The sequence below is a fragment of the Tiliqua scincoides genome, chromosome 1 (genome assembly GCF_035046505.1).
Source record: "Tiliqua scincoides isolate rTilSci1 chromosome 1, rTilSci1.hap2, whole genome shotgun sequence".
Taxonomy (NCBI): domain Eukaryota; kingdom Metazoa; phylum Chordata; class Lepidosauria; order Squamata; family Scincidae; genus Tiliqua; species Tiliqua scincoides.
Window position 1 is genome coordinate 105,301,737 of NC_089821.1, and position 17,237 is coordinate 105,318,973.

General features: G+C 44.7%; 1 protein-coding gene and 1 pseudogene across 7 annotated transcripts in view; both read left to right on the forward strand.

Moving 5' to 3' along the window:
• MYO3B (myosin IIIB) overlaps positions 1–17,237 on the forward strand; it is a 309,268-nt gene that overhangs the window by 180,443 nt on the left and 111,588 nt on the right. For 6 of the 7 annotated variants that reach the window (XM_066612192.1, XM_066612189.1, XM_066612190.1 and 3 more), the window contains 3 exons: positions 10,173–10,284; positions 12,023–12,185; positions 15,290–15,370. In XM_066612192.1, the coding sequence (XP_066468289.1) occupies positions 10,173–10,284; positions 12,023–12,185; positions 15,290–15,370 (356 nt within the window). Of the gene's footprint in view, positions 1–10,172; positions 10,285–12,022; positions 12,194–15,289; positions 15,371–17,237 lie in introns of those variants that run through there. The other variant, XM_066612195.1, reaches the window with a different exon arrangement.
• LOC136637508 (5S ribosomal RNA) lies at positions 5,760–5,878 on the forward strand (annotated as a pseudogene).

The following is a 17,237-nucleotide window of genomic DNA, read 5'->3' on the forward strand; positions in this document are numbered from 1 at the left end:
AAAGCGCATTTGTGACTACTCATGAGCTAGCAGTGAGGGCCTGCATCCAGGAGCAGCACTGGATAAAGCAGGGAGGCCCAGGGGTGTGGGGAGGGAGGGGGGCATTTCTGGGTGGAGGTACAGAAGATGGGTGGATGGGAGGAAGGGCAGGATCAGTAGAGGTCTCCTCCTCTGAATCCTAATGCCCATCCTGATGTCACAATGCATTTCCGGATTTGTGCCAGCTATACAGCTGGCATGAATCCGAGAAGCCCTTAGGGCTAGCTGGGGCTCAACAAGGGGTAATAGCCCTCCCCTTACTCTTCCCCTTACTCTGAGGAGACCTCCAACTGCCTCCTAACCTGTACTGGATACAGAGCAGGCTATGCTGCCTGGCTGTGCCGACACAGGTAGGACTGGGTTGCCTGTCAATTAATAAAACAAATAATTAGATGTGAAGCGTTGCACTGACCTTGAACTGAAATTGATACCACTCTCTTCTAGAGAGAATTTATTACTACTGCCTTTCTTCCATCACTGAATGGTGATTGACTCATCTTGAGCAGCTGGCTCTGCCCTCCAAAACAAGCATGTAGCTTCCTTAACATCCTTCCCTTTTTCAAAGGGAACCCAGGCTTGGGTTTTAGTCTTTCTCATTGCTTAGGTGCAGGTCAGAAGAAAAAGTTGTCCAGCTGCTGAAACTTCCCCCAGGCCACAGTCAGGATGGAGGATTCAACCAATGGGCAAGTGTGTCCAGAACTCAGAAATGTACTAAATCAGCAAAAACTCTGGGAGAGTTTGAGCCGCAGTAAGTCCATGTGGGGGCGTGGGGGAAGGCAGCGATGCGATCCACAGATCGTGTCACTAAGGGGGCTGCAGGGACTGGCATTTACTTACCAGTCCCTGCAGCAGCCTCCCGAGGGTGTGGGGAGCCCTGCGTGACCCTCCACAGGGCTCCACAAAGCTTAGAAAGTGAAAATGGAGCGATTGCGCTCCACCTCTGCAAAATCAAAAGTGGAGTGCGATTGCTTTGCTTTCGCTTTTGAAGCCCTTCGGGGAGCCCTACAGAGGGTTGTGCAGGGTTCCCCACACCCCCAGGAGGCTGCAGCAGGGACTGGTAAGTAAATGCCTTAGCGAGGCGATACTGGGGATCACGTCGCTGCCTGCAACTTGCCCCCACCCCTTAAGGGGGCAGAAGCCAGGGTCCTTAGGCTGGGGCATTGCAACACCCTAGTTTGAGAAGCCCTGTACTCAATGAATAACTTTTTCTTATTGTTCTGAGAGGCACCGGATGACATTTTCCCACATACTTTCTGGATGGGCCATCTAAGGATGTTACCAGGTCCTTCGATCTGAGTACAGAGATGGGGGTGGGGGGGTCAAGCATTCATTGCAGAGAAATTAAACTATGCTGGCCCAGTTGTTCACCTTTCCATAGTGTATGTTGCATTTTCTGCAAAGAAATTTATCTGTAACCTTTCCTGTATAAACCTCTTGGTATAGAGTTGCAACATTTCTTCAATGTTGTTTATTCTGTGCTGCCTGTGTAGATTCAGCATCATTTACATAGCTGTTTTCTGGAAGCTTCAGCTTTCTGCATGTGCAGAATGCATTTAGCACAGCTGAGCAACTGCACGGCTTTGCAACTGCAGTTGCCAGCATCTTAGCACAGGGTAAGTGAAGTGGGTTTTATTTTGTTTTGTTCTTGCATCTCTGTGAGATTGAATATAGATGATGAGCACATGGATGTAGGTTTGGTTAGTAGGAAAGCCACAGCAAATAAAGGCAATTCTGTGTGCTGTGGCATCCTCTTATGAGAGAAGCTGTTGGTTTGTTGCTGATTAGGGTCCTTATTCACTATTTCATTTTGGTGAAACTGGTAGCGCTCAGATTTGCATTTTCCTCCTTTGTTTGTTAATGCTAATGGGACTCCTACAAGTGCATCAAGACAAGCCCTGCAGCTTTGATCAAGGCTTAAATTTTCCTGGCTCATGAAATCTCTCAGAAGGGCCATTTAATGGGGAACAGAGTGCTATACCTTTTACTGAATTACACTATTCATATGCAAGCAAGTATGTTAAGAGAACATTTACATGACAGGTTCATGCAACTCTTAGAGAAAAGAAATAAAAACAAGGCAGCCACCAGCAGCTGGGGCAGCCTTGGGATTTGGGGATGGGGATTAGAATCATAGAGTTGGAAGGAACCCACGAGGCCATTTAGTCCAACTCTCTGACTGTAGCAGGAAGTTCTCCTAGAACCGGTGTGGTGGGTCTGCAAGCAAGTATACTAGCTTCCCCCATTTTTTTTTTAAATGGCTGTTAGCATTACAGGATCTGTTCAAGGACTTTGGTGTTGGAGTGCCTTGAAGACGGGAACATTGATTATGTCCTGTGATGTGCTTTTCAAACAAATTAATAAAATCACACATTAGCATTTCATAGCACTTTTCCAATGTTCTAAAACTGAACCCTGTTTTATCAGCCCTATGTTGCATTAGCCTACCTTACCCTGTTTTACCAGCCCATCATTACAGATGAGGAGTAAAGGCTTGCTTGCTTCAGGCCATGACTGAGACAAGATTTGAACAGGGAGCTTCCCAGCTCATAACCACTACACTGCAGCAGTTTCTGGAAAGATATCTGGTATATTCATAGCCTGTCCTGTGAGGCTCCACCATTCTTGTATAAACACAGGAAGTATTTTTGATCACTTCAGTTGTCCTGTTCAGTCCCTTATTATTATTTTGAGGGGGGGGGGGCTCCCACCTACTCTTAGCCAATATATGCTGATTTTTGGGTCCTCTGCAGTCATAGAACCCAGAAGTAAATGCTGATGATGTCATCATGCCATGTGGCACTTACTTCCAGGGTCCACAACCAGCAGCAGTAGGAAGCAGGGTTTTCACCAGCCCACTAAGTATGGGAAGCACTGGTATAAGGGAATCAGCAGTTCATGTAGCTCCAGACACTAGTTGGCATCCTCCAGGAAGGGATGGAATCAAAATACAATGAAGAGCAAGGGATGAACTCAGTGTGGCTTCTTTGCACTTCCAGCTAGACTTTGGTTTAAGGAAATGCTATGCAGTTGCCTGCTTTTTCTTTATTCCTTAGGCCTGATCTGGTTTGGGACTATGGCTGGGGGGAGGGGGCTTTAAGCCTTTGCCCCTTCCATAGTCCAAATTATCCCCTGTATGCTATTTGATGGGGGGGGGGGGGTTCCCATTAGCACCTTTGGAAGCTTTCTTCCCTGGCCAAATAGCAGTCGCTGGAGGAGGGGACAATCTGGATTGTGACGGCAGCAGGGGCAAAGTCCCCTCATCCTTTCACAGTCATTACACACACATATTTTTTAACAAAAGCCAACATACAGTTGAATAGCATATGCTTACAGCAGTGGTTCCCAAACCCCTCCTGGGAGTTGGAAAATACCTAAGTTCTTGCAGGTGTGGGGCTGTGGCAGTGATGCAATCCTAAGGATCACACCGCTGCCAGGGACAAAGGGTATTTTCCTTACCTGACAGATATTTTCCTTACCTGACAGCAGCGCCAGCCTCTGGGGAGTGTGGAGATCCCTGTAGATGTCTCCACAGGGCTCACCACGTCTCCAATTAACTGAAATAAATAATTAGAAACCACTTCCAGTTCCAGTTCCACAATCAGAAACTGGAAGTGGTTTCCGAACGTTTATTTCAGTTAATCAGAGGCTTGGTGAGGCATCCACAGAGCCCCCTGCATCCCCTGGAGACTAGCACTACTGCTAGGAAAGGACACAAAAAAACCCCTTTGTCCCTGGCTGCAATCTTCAGGATCATGTTGCTACCAACCCTGCAGGGCATGCCCCTTAAGGGGGAATGTCCTGCTTCCGGTTCCCCTGGTGGGTCATGATCCACCAATTTGGGAACCGCTGGCTTACACTATAGTCTCTTTTGGACCTTTGAATGAGATTTGTAATGTTTCCATAATCTAGAGCAGGGGTGTCAAACTTGGTTCAAACAGAAGGCCGAATAGCATTTTTGACACTTGCTGAGGGCCAGATGTGATGTCATTAGGTTAATTAGGTCATAACCAGAAATAAGCATTTGTTTTCTCAGGAACTCATTAGCTGCAAATGACAAAAGAGAAAATACACAAATACTGATCATATTTCAAGATATGGGAAAGCCCAGTTGTCTTGTGGGCTGCCCTTTCATCAGTGACAACTTGCACTGCTCAGCAGCTGAGAGCCCAAGGCCTAGATCAGGGGTCTCCAAACTTTTTGGCCAGAGGGCCGCATGAAATATCTGGCACAGTGCTGAGGGTCAGAAAAAAATTTAAATATAAAATTTAAATAAATAAATTAGAGATGGAACTTAGATGAATGAATAAATGAATGAGTGGGCTCATTCACTCAACCTCTCCAACCCTCAGAACACCCTCCAGATGCAATCAGAGCACAGCTCCGGTCACGTTCAGTTGAGTGGACCAGAGGCTTTCGGGGGACAAGAGGCTGGCCACAGGCCTGTTAGAGGCTTGCTAGGGCTGCATCTGGCTCCCGGGCCGGGGTTTGGAGACCCATGGCCTAGATTAAAAGCTTCTGTGGGCTGCATCCATCCCCCAGGCCTTATCTTTGACACCCCTGAACTAAAGCACTGGGGGTTTTTATGATAGCTTCTCATAAGAAGTTAGTGGTGATGGCAACCCTGGTTTCTTCATCATCTCACTGGATGATAAGAAAGCTGTAGATGAAACTGGAAAGAGCCTGGTAAGCAGTGGCTTAGTTCAGCTGAGGTTTTTTGGAAAAAATGGTTAGCAAGGGGTGGGGATGGAGAGTGAGATGGAACCTTGCAGACACTGGTTTGCTCTGGTCTGTAAATAAGCGAACAGCCCAATCCTTTCCCCTGCTACCAAAACCAATGCAGCTGCTCCAAAAAGGCACATGCTGTAACCTGTGGTGATGGGGTGATCATTCAGGCTGCAGGACAGACAACCCATCTATGCTTCTGCATTCATGGAGGGGGTGGGGAAATTTCCAGTGTTTTCCTTTCATGTTATCTTGTGTAAGAACCTGATAATCCAATGATTGTTTTTGGTAAGCCTACGCTCACTCCTTCGTTCTGGGTTTCTGGTGGATCGTTTTAAGTGTGTTTGTGCTTCTATCAATAAAGTCCCTGGCGATTATAGTGTGTTACGCAGGGAGAGAAGCAGACTAACAGAGAGAGACGCACAGTTTCCTACTGCAAGCAAATGTTTCAGAGTTTATATACCATCATATTTCAAAAACAACAAAGGAACTTCTGGTCCCCCAAGCTGTTTTATTACAGGGAAGCTTTCTGGGTTTCCAGTCCCTGGTAAGAGCAACAGGAGGCAGGTCTTCTGACTGAAAGAGGGCTCATGTTGACTGGCCAGCAAACTTGCCCTGCTCTGCCCCTTTACTTCCCCTCTCCTTAATAAGCTACATGCAAAGCAATGCAGAATGGAAGGAGGAGAGGAAGAGAGAGGGATCCTCTTTGCTAGATGTCACTTCACTGAGCAGACTAGGCCTTGATTAGAAGGTTCGAATAGCAACAGAAATTTGACTGGGTGTCCGATAGCAAAACCTGGTAAAAGAAAGCCTGCTTGTGTTTTTACTTATCAGTTAGGTTTAAGAATGGGATCCAGGAATCACTTCAGTGATGGGGCCTGATAGGGCATGTGCCAGGGGTACATGCCCACACAAGTACCCACACCTGTGCTTGGCCAACCCTTGAGACAGTGAGGATCAGTGTTCCCCACCACCAGCTGGCAGGTTGGGGCACATGGGATGCTAGCCAGGCAACCCTGCTCATGCCTGATCTCGTCTGATCTCAGAAGCTAAGCAGGGTCAGGCCTGGTTAGTACTTGGATGGGAGACCACCTGGGAATACCGGGTGCTGTAGGCTTCTACCATAGTCTTTCGAGACTGAAGGTTGCCAACCAACCAATTGTAGGAGAACAGTGACAGCTGCAGTATCGCCTTCTCCCAGTGCCATTTTCCCATTTTGGATCTCCTGTCCCTGAACAATGCCACAGCAGGGGCTGGGGCATCTGGGCACTGATAAATAGCACAAAAGATTGAAAGAAAATGGTTAACCACTCTGCCTCCCAGTAAGCTTCACCATTGGACAGTAAGCCATTCTTCTTCCAGTGCCATTTGTAAATCTTGCAGTTATTACTATCTGCCATCATCTGGTAAACTAGCCAGGGGTAAGCCAATGGAAGTGGTGGGAAGCTGGGGGCAACAGCAGATGTTTGTTCATTGACTGGTTTGCAGGCATTAACTGGATGTGCCTTCCAAAGAAGCACACTGTTGTGGGGCCCCTGTTTGACTTTTGCTCCAGAATCCCTCAGAAGTTAGAGTCAATACAGACTGGATATGAGTGAATGAGTCAGGTTCACTGTTTAGGGGTGCTCCTGGGTCCAGCATTGAATCTCGGCTATCCAGGTGGCAGCACCTAAACAGCCCAATCCTATTCATTCCACCACGACCCCCGCTGATGCAGCAGTGTCACAATGGCTACTGCTGCATCTTATGGAGGGGGCAGTTGCTGCGGGTCTCCTCTGGGTAGAGGAACAATAGGAGGTACAATGGAAGGACTGCTTTATAGCAGTCAGCACCAACAGAGGGCAGGAGGCAGCCCTGCACAGTAAGTATAGGTTGGGGCACGTAGCCAGCTTAGGCTGATGTGCCAACTGCATCCCTTTATTCAGATCTGGCTGTGATTACTCATGCGCTGGTGTGTTCTGTGTTGGGCTGCCTGTGAAGATTATTCAGAACCTTCAATTGGTACAGCATGCAGTCAGGCTATCAATGGGCACCTTGGGACATGGCCATGTCACACTCCTGCTGTACCATTTCCGTGGGCTGCATGTACCTTTCCAGGCACAATTCAAAGTGCTGCTGATTACCTATAAAGCCCTTCATGGTTTGGGGCTTAAATATTTGAAGAATTGTTTCTCCTCATACAAATCTGCCCTTTGAGGTCATCTAGGGAGCCTCTATTGCAGGTGCCATCGCCATTGGAAATATGATTGGGGGGGGAAGGTACTTGCAACAGGGCCTTCTCTGTTGTGTCACCTGCCCACTGGAATTCCTTCCCAGTTGAGATTAACACAGCCTCTTCTTTGTTGATGTTCTGAAGGGAAGTTAAAACTTCTCTGTTTCACCAAGACTTTCTTAAACGGTTTGTTTACTGTTGCATATATTCTGTTTGCTCTTGATTGTTATGTTGGCTGCTCTTTTTTGTTTTTTGTTTTTAATTCAGATTCCTATTTTGTTGTTTATTTTGCGGTTTTATTGGTTTTGTATTATTGGTTTTTTTAAAATTATCTTTAACTTTCTCACTGGGTGAAGAAAGGTGGGATAAAAGTGTTTTAAATTAATAAACAATAAAGGCATGAAAATATCTACCATAGTTTTCTTGGCTTTATTTTCACCTTAGATCAAATAATTGAGGTACAATACAATCTTAAGCATGTCTATGCAGAAGTAAGTCCCATTATAGTTAATAGGACTTACTTCCAGGTAACTGTGGATAGGATTGCAGCTGTAGAGTCTTCAAGGTTAGCTTGGATGGAGGGTACTGATTTTTCTTTGGGATTTTCAAATCCCAGAGTATATATTGAAACCCTCCTAGAACTATCTAGGGAACAAATTTCAGGAATGGAGTCAATTGTCTTAACATTGCAGTCATTCTTAATTTCTGGAGCCAGGCTAAAGATATCACCTCATTTTGCTTGTGATCACCCTTTTTTTCTTTTGTAATGAAGATGGATATGGAAGTCATTTTCATTGTAAACTAATTGTAGCCTTGACACACACTGACAGAATCTCAGCTCCAACCATCCTTCAGTGTCACTAAATTAAAGTGGCTGCTAGCAATTAACTGTTGGATACAGAGGGAATGAATTATGGGGAGGAACCTCAAGGAAGCTCTCTCCACTAAACTGTACTTCCAAATTTTTAATTTCTATTTCCTATGTTGTTGGATTCGGGGATTTTTAAAAATGTGTAGACCTGTGAGTTTGGATCTAAAGATGCCCTTCTAAATGTGGAAAGTGTCTATCAGTCATGAAAGTGCAGTTTGCATTGCTTGCTAGGATATTGCAGGGGAAAAGTGAAATTATTATTATTATTGCTGTTGTTATTATTGTTGTTGTTGTTGTTGTTATTTTATTCATTTGTACCCCGCCTTTTTGCCCAATGGGCACACAAGGCGGCTTACAACATTTTAAAAAAAACATTAAAAACAATTAACAATTTACATAATTAAAAAAATCTAAAAACAAACCCACCCCATGGATTTTCATATAAAAGCAAGAACGCCAGCCAGCCTGTCAACAATTAAAAGCTTTTTGTAATAAAAAGGTCTTCAGTCCATGCCGAAACGTTAGCAACGAGGCAGCAGTTCTCAGTTCTAGGGAGGGTATTCCACAGTTCGGGGGCCACCACTGAGAAGGCCCTCTTCCTGTCCGCCACCCCTCTCACATCTCTTAGTGGCGGCTCAGTCAAAAGGGTCCCCCCAGATGATCTAAGAGCATGAGCAGGATTGTAGGGAAGGAGGCGGTCCCTCAAATACCCCGGACCCGAGCCGTAGAGGGCTTTAAAAGTCAAAACTAGCACCTTGAATTGGGCCCAGAACAGAACCGGCAGCCAGTGTAGCCACCGGAGCAACGGATCGACAGAGTCAAACCGACGTGCCCCAGCAACCACACGAGCAGCCACGTTCTGTACTAGTTGTAATTTCCGGACCGTCTTCAAGGGCAGCCCCACGTAGAGCGCATGAAATGAAATCTTAAGATGTTCTTTTTCTGGTACAGGATCTTGGGGAAGCATGACAACTGCTCCATTATTATTCATATTGCTATTCATATCTATATTCTTATTATTCATGCCCTTCTTCCAAGGAACTCTGAGTTACCGCACTTAATCCAACAAACCTAGGTTTGGCTGAGAGAGAGAGAGAGACAGACAGACTCAGTGTTACCCAGTGGGCTTTATGGCTGAGTGAGGATTTAAATCTGGGTCTCTCAGGCAGAAGTCTGAACCTACCTATAAAAACTATTTGTCACAAGAGGCCCAATTCCACCTCCCGCCAGTCCATAGCATGAAGTGCCACCAACAGAGTGGCATACCACTGTATGCTGTGGTGGTGGTAGGCAATCAGATGGACTAGGGCCCAAATCCTAACCAACTTTTCAGCACGGCATAGCTGTGCCAATGGGATTTGTGCTGCATGCTGCAGTTGGGTAGCACTCGCAGAGGCCTCCTCAAAGTAAGGGAATGTTTGTTTCCTTACCTTGGAGCTGCATTACCCTTATGTCAGTGCTGGAAAGTGGGTTAGGATTACACCCTAGGAGAGGTAAGTATAAATCATTTTTATTTACCTGTCTGTAGCTCACCTGGCTGTCAATGAATCTCCTCAGGGTGGGCCCAGGCTGGGAAAGGGGCATAGGATCTTGGCACATACTACTGCTGCTGAGATCTGCCCCTGCCCTTCCCCTGTGCTGTCCATGCTCCACCCTGATTCTCCCCCAAACCACCCATGAACCGCCACCTCCACCACCTTTTCTGCTCCAATGCAATGTCTGGGAGCCACTACTGCACATGCTTCTTGATCTCAGCACTAGGCATAAGCTAGGCAGATCACAAGTGGAGCATCTTAAAGCTAGTTGGTCATTTGAATTGTATTGAAATAAACTAGGAAGACCCAGGTTCAATTTCAACGCAGCCATGACATCACCCAGCCTCTACTGTGTGACCAGGCAAGTCACTATCTCTCAACCTAATCTCTACCCTTCAAGATCGTTGTGAGGATAAAAGGAGGGGAAGGAGCCATATTCAGTATCCTGAACTGTTTGGAGGAAAGCGGTATGTAACTGTGAAAAGATAAAATAAATATTGGCTACCATGTGCTTTTTGAGCTCTTGCTGTAGTGTGCCAAGAGCCAAACCGTGCGCTGGCTGGTTTCATGCACACCACTGGCTGACCATGGACTGAAAGCTAACGTGAGCAAGCAATGAAAGGGTTAGGTTGGTTTATATTGCCTTTGTCCTACTTATTGGTGAGGTTTTGGCCCCTAGAACATTAACAGGAATTTCTGAATCATTGTCCTGTGCAGTAAATGAGTTTGTTTATAACAGGAGTTTGTTTCTACAATCCTGCTCCTCCTTCCCTTGTTCTTTTTATTTCTATAGGTACTATTACATTGCTTTCAAGGCACATGAGACGCCTCTTGCCAACAAAGAAAGCTGCATTGCTATTCTGCAAAAAGCCCAGTTAGACAAATGGGTTCTTGGGAAAACAAAGGTAGGATAAGTTCTGTTCTGCTCCTCTAAGAGCAGAAGGTACTGTCTGTGTGACAGTCCTGTGATATCTCGCTGTAAAAGAAAATCTGTGCTATCGTTCTGTGTTTGAAAGCTGAGCATGCTTCTTGTAGTAGATTCTCGTAACGGTGAAACTTTATTTACTTTCTAGTTCGTCACATTTTGAGAAGTGAGCATACCCCCTTGCACAAAAATGGCACTGTGTATTAATGTTGCTCAGAACTCTTGGTGTTGTGCCAGCCTTGAGGAATGCTGCTTCCTGCCCCTTTCAGTATAGAATTAAGAAAAAGGGAAACTTTTGGGATTTCGATCTTTGACATAAAGAACATCCCAACAGGGTATTGGCAATGTAGAAAGAGGACCAATGCTTACTGTAATGGCCCTAATAGGCAGCCCTATTGGCTTTTCAGTGTAATGTGACTACTGTATTAAGAGTTGATTCCTAATGTTAAGCAGGGTTTGTGGTACAAGTTCTCATGGTATACCGTCTCAGAGTGGATGTGAAGGACTTGCGTGATTTAATGAGTCCTTGACATTTATATCTTATTTGCATGTATGGCACAAGGAGATGAGAAAGGTATTTTCTAACCTCACCTCCTCCTTAACCTTCAAACATTGTGTGTGCAGGAAGGTGCTTTAGAGCAAGTGCTCTACCCTGTAAAATTGGTTTGTGTGTAGAAAACCAGCACATCAAGGAAAAAGCTGAGCTAGACCCTTGCCACTGAAGTATTAATTTATCAGGTCTGGAGGATTACTGTATACAGATGTAGAGGAGAGTTAACTAGGATTACTAGGTTCTTACAGTAATATGCACACTCTGACAGGTCAATGTTTACCAGATGTTGGTGTGCATCCTCTCAGTGACTATTAATACACATTCAGTTAATTGGTGTTTTGTATACCATTTAGCATGAGCCCATTTTAAAAGATTGGTGCTGTTTGCTGAACCGTTTAACCACCTAATTCAGAATGCAAATTTGACATGCTTACAGTAGACCCTGTCTTTGGAATGGAACACTGTTCCCCCAACTGTAATTTACTGGCACAGGTTGTAAGCAAAAAAATTATTCTCTCCCATTCCCAACTGATTCGGCAGCTGATGCAGTGTCAGCAGAAACAGGGAGGGCCTGAAGTGTCTCTCTCTCTGACACGTGGAACACTGCAATGTCTCCTACTTTAAAGATATTGAAAATGTACTTTTTCAGGATAGCTAACATCTATACTACAAGCACCATGAGATAATTGCGTTAGTGAGCCTAGGACATGCAGTAGCAGCATTCCAGGTGCCAGAGAGGGAGGGAAAGAGCCACAGCAGCTGTCACTGCAGCAGCCAGGTGCAGGGGGCACATGGGAGCTAGGGGACTCGGGATAGGAGGGATTAAGGAAAGGATTTTGACCGCTCATGGTCCATATTACATTATCAGGTGTGTGATGGTGTCTGAACTGGGCTTTGAAAAAAAAAAATGCTATGCCAATTTATCTGGGAACTAGTTCTGAAATGGCTGAGTCCAATTCTGAATTGTGTTGGGGGTGGGAATTAACTCACCACTAGAAAGAACTATTATTGTACACATTCTTTAGAAAGCAATGAATGTGTTTTGGAAAGTACAATTTTCAACACACAGTATCAACCATCAGTTTGCTGTTAACTTTAATTATTACTTTAATTATTTTGTTGCATTGCCATGTCGTGTGCTATCAACCCTGTTGTTTCGTTTTAGGTTTTCTTGAAGTACTATCATGTTGAACAACTGAACTTGTTTCTGCGTGAAGTTATAGGCAGGGTAGTCATCATGCAAGCCTATACCAAAGGATGGCTTGGAGCCAGGAGGTACAAGAAGCTCAAAGCAAAAAGAACAAACAGTGCTATTGCCATTCAGTCAGGTGAATAGTCTCAGCTCTCTTATGTTAATATAGACAGTCCCAGAGTTTCAAGCTGTTAAACTGGCATACAAAACTGGCTATCACAACAGTCTGATGTGAAATTAAAATGTGGTGGAATCTTTCCAGTTACATTAAATCTTTCCATTACATAGATTCATTGCTAACTTATCTACTTTGTAATTGCAAATGTCTTTGCTTAAAGATTTTTATAAACCATGTCTGCAAACAAAGGGAGAGCATTGTCATTAAGTTTCTCTTCAAGGCTCTGAAGCACACAAAAGAAATGTAAAATCTGTCTTTTGGTTTTCTTTTAGATTGAATAAAGCATGTACATCTGCATTCCAAATGACATTCCAGACCTTATTACTAGAACTTCATGTTAGTACAGTTTTGAATGGAGAGTAATAACCTTTAGGCCGGTTTGGGGGGGGGGGTTGGTTTCAGTCTGCTCCCTCATGTGTTTCAGGCAGAGTTCCAGCAAACTCACTGCAGTTGTGGCCCACTGAAGTAGTCCTGTAAACACTTTGCCAAATGTTGAAATAACCTCATCCTCCGCTCTGGTAAACACTACCTTTCAGATGTTTTTCTAGGGTGTTTTTCTAGGATATGTGTGAATGGGTATTTTGGGGTAACTTTTCCACCTGCAAGTCTTTCAAAGTGGCTTGCATTAAAAACATACAAGAAAATTAAAAACAAAATGTTCTCACCATATGAATAAGGAGTCACAGAGACCACTAAGCATAAGTTTTCATGTCTGTTTTACTTTGGGGTGGGTTCCATTCAAGACTTGTTTACCTCTTTGCCTAGGCTTGCTGGTGAGGAGTGCAACAGATCAAAAGCATGATCATGTGGACCCAAGCCTCCCAGTGTCTCCTGGGTTCTCGCAACATGAGAGGGCATGATTCCCCGCAGGCCTATGCCTCTAAGGCCGCTAACCCACTTTCCAGCACTGACAAAAGGGCAATGCAGCTCTGAGGTAAGGGAACAAACATTCCCTTACCTTGAGGAGGCCTCCGTGAGTGACACCCAACTGCAGGATGCAGCACATGTCCCATTGGCACTGCTATGCCAGTCCTGGAAAGATGATTAGGATTTTGACCTAAGTCTTATTTTGCACAGGAAGGATCTCTGCTGGACTGAAAGCAGCAAGAGATGAATTTACCACTTCCGCACCTAATGGAGAAGGGCTGGGGGAGACCTGTGTGGCCCACTCGTAGGCCATCCCTGCTTTAGCTTGTCTCTGCATCGCACATTAGTCAAACTTCCTCTTTCTTTGAGAAGAGAGGAACGGTTTTGGGACATAGTGTTACCTTTTAAACAGGACCATGGTGGCATGCCACAGCCAATAATTAATACTTTGATCAATCAATTGATAATTGATCCACTTTGGGTCCCCTTAGGGGGAGAAAGTACAGTAAGGGCGCAATCCTGAGTGCGCCTTGGGCTGGCGCAAGTCCCTTGTGCTGGTCCAGGAGGGTCTTAAACGTGGCGTAAAGCATGTTTGTGCCTTCTCAAGAGTCGACTGGGCCAGTGCAGGGATGTGCCCAGCCCGCAGATGCTGAATCCAGCTTCTGTGTCAACTCAGGCAGGGAGGGTTGTGTCGGCTGAGCTCGGCTGACACAAGGGTCTGGGGAGGGTGGAGAGGAGGTGGGAGGGAGGCATTCCGGGTCAGGGGGGAGGGCGGACGGAAGGCAGTCCTGGGGAGAGGTGGGTGGGGAGTGGCACGCAGGACTGGGACCCAGCTGTTATACCGGATCCCAACCTCATTCCCTAAGCAGTGCGGCGAACTGAGATGACACAAGTCCAAGGAGATCCATTGGAGCTGTGTTGGCTTACCTGGGGGTAAGGGGAAGAGTTTCCTCTTGCCTCCAGCTGAACCACTTCAGACCCCTATCTTGTGCTGGATAGGCATTGCGCTGTAAGTAAGTACAGGTGGAGACTAATTATTCCAGTGGGTTCTATTCCAAGCACTCAGGTGGATAAAAAAAAAACGCGCTATAGCAAATCAATTTAAAAAACAAAGTTTCTTTGCTCTAGTGATTGAAAAACAGCCTTGCTGACCTTTTGACTCTTAAGATAAGAGTCATTAAGAAGACAATCCATCAGCACTTCACTCAGCCCCTCCCTTTACCAATGCAAAAATGATCACCTTTCTTTCACATGCTAGGGGAAGGGAGGGGTCCGAAGGAAAGAGAAGGATTGATGGATTGTTAGCCTGCTGCCCTCTCTCTCTCTCTCTCTCTCTCTCATTAAGGAGGCTATTGTTAAAGGACTGTTCAGTTTTTAAAACTGATTTTAAAGGGATGCATTTTTCCCCTTCTCCAGGGATCAGCACATTCTTTCTCATTTGCAGGGGCCATTCGTGTTGAGTCAAACCCGTGTATAAAAAATCTGTGTATAAATAGGCTGGACCCATACATACATACATACATACATACATACATACATACATACATACATACATACATACAGTTCCTAAATGCTCTCTATTTTGCCACTACTATTTTTTACCTTAAGTTTAGCACAGATCAGTGTGGTTTAGGGGCATGGCGTAGTGTGGATCCCACAGGCTCTATGTACGTCAGACAGCATAAGAAATGTCACCATTATGTTACTTTGTCCTATATATCATAGTATGAAGATGTCATTGAAACCTGTTTGGTATTTGATATCCCTGTGAAAAGAACACAGGGTCAGATGGTTGCCATTGAGCTGGCCTATGTTTTTAACACTGTTTGGCCTTAGTACTGAAGAGCTCTTGAGAGGTTGTTTTGAATTTGCATATATTCAAACAATTCAGCGCATACAACCTAGCAATGGCCAGTGTTTCTTTTCCCTATGAAGGAAGTGACAAACCTAATTAAAGAGCACATGCTGTGACAGAAGACTGAATAAGCTGTTTGAAGTTGCAGGGAGCTGCTTAGACATACTCCGGTCATGAGGTAGTGTTCAACCAGCAGCTGAACTGAGGTAGAACTTGGGTGGGATGGGAAGAGGGCTGTGGCCTCTTAAGAAATAAAGAATAAAAAATATGGTACATCTCTGACTCCATAGCCTTTCCTTGAAGTGAATCTAATTCACAACACATGGCTTTGTATTTTTAGCCTGGAGAGGATATGATGCACGCAGGAAGTTCAAGGATATAAAGAACAGAAGAATTGATGCTGCTATTCATATTCAAGCAGGTAATTAAAACAATATTTTCACAGCTGACACCTATTTTGCTGTGGGTAACTTCCCATGTCAGTGTTTGTGTCTGACAAAAATAATGTGCAGTCAAAACAAAAGGCCCTTAAATATGCAGCTTCTGATCACAGGTTTTGGTTTCTTAGGATGTGTTCAGACAACCAGCAAAACGTAGCTCTGTCTGATTAGGGTCTGGCCAACCGAACTCACAACATGATGGTACATTTTTTTTTCATTTTATAGGTTCCACAGTGCTCATTGTAGCAGTATGGTTATCCCTTTGGAAAGCACTTATATAATGCTGATGAGTGTTGGGTAATGGCATGGCCCTAGCTCAATGGTACTCAAACGTTTCCGGCCAGTGGCTCCCTTGACCCCCGTGGCTGTTGGCCATGACTCCCCATCATGTTCCTGAGGGCTGGAAGCGACATCATTAAACAGGAAGTGGCCAGAAATATTAACTATATTAAATATAATATTATAATATTATATGTATTGTAATATATTAAATATATAAACTATATTAATATTAATTATATCAATCATATAATTAATTAAATGCAGATCTTAAAAATATATTATTAATACACGGCAATATACATGCTTTATAAATGATCAGCTGCTGATCACTGTTGGAGACAGGATGCTGGAGTAGGTAGATTTTGTCTGGTCCAGGAAGACTCTTTTTTTTTTTACTTTGTAAGCATACCAATAGAATTGTTTTATCAAATGAACTTTGTGAACAAGCAGTCTGACCAACATTACACACACACCCCCCTGTGGACCCCAATCCAACTAGTCATTTCTCCCATTGTCCTTGGACAGGATTGAACCCTTTATTAATTTAATTTATTTAAATTTTTCCAGCAGCTGGTGGGGCAAACAAAAATAAACCATGAAAATATATCAGAGCTGATAAGGGTTTGGTTAGGAAGCTGATTTGTCTCCTATACTAGGAGATGCACAGCTCAAACCTATGCATGTCTATTCAGAAGTAAGTCCCATTAGAGTCAATGGGGCTTACTCCCAGGAAAGTGCGGATAGGATTGGGCTGACAAACAATGGCTGATAAGTATTCCCTTCAAATAGCAAGATTCATCATTTTAAAAATACAGCCTTTCCTCTTCAGTCAAACAACAAATCACTTTAAAAACAGTACCCTTTTTCTGCTCCTGGCCAAATAAAGTGTGTGCTTGTCTCTCCCCTCCCCCTTTGCCAACTGCATGGAAGCAACTTTAAGACCTCTGGTGACTGGTAAAATGGGAAGGTTTGGAGATCGAAAGGGGGGAGTGGAAGAGGGAGGGGGTTGAAAAGAGAGATTTCACTTTGATGAGAAGTGATCCCAGGCTGGGAACCAAGGATCAGTGAGGGTTAAGGACTGCAAGCTGAGCAAACAACATGCATCCAACACAGAGTGGAGGGAGAAGAGGGCGGGACGGCAGCAGCCACTCTCGCAGCTGAGCAAGGACGGGCAGAAAATGGGCTCGTATTCTGCCCAGGGGTGTGACTGTATCACTGCGAGAGGGCATCCCGCGCTTCCCTTTGAGTTCCTGGTGCCTCCCTAAAGAGCTTCACTGCAAAGTTTGAATAACAGGGCCCTAGCTAATCGCAGCAACCCCATTCAGGTCTCAGCTATGCTGAACCTTGCATAAAACTTGGTAAAAGATTTGTGTGTGTAAGAAGCATTTCAACAGCCTGTATTGAATGTTGATCTGGGCACAGGGAAGTGTTGCTTGGAGGCTGACTTTGAGAAACATATCAGGGCCTTACTAAACCCAACACACAAATACTTGTAACAAAACTTCAGAAGTCTTCTGCTGTTAGAGAACAGCTATTTCAGGAGGGGCTGATCTCCTGTTCCAAGTG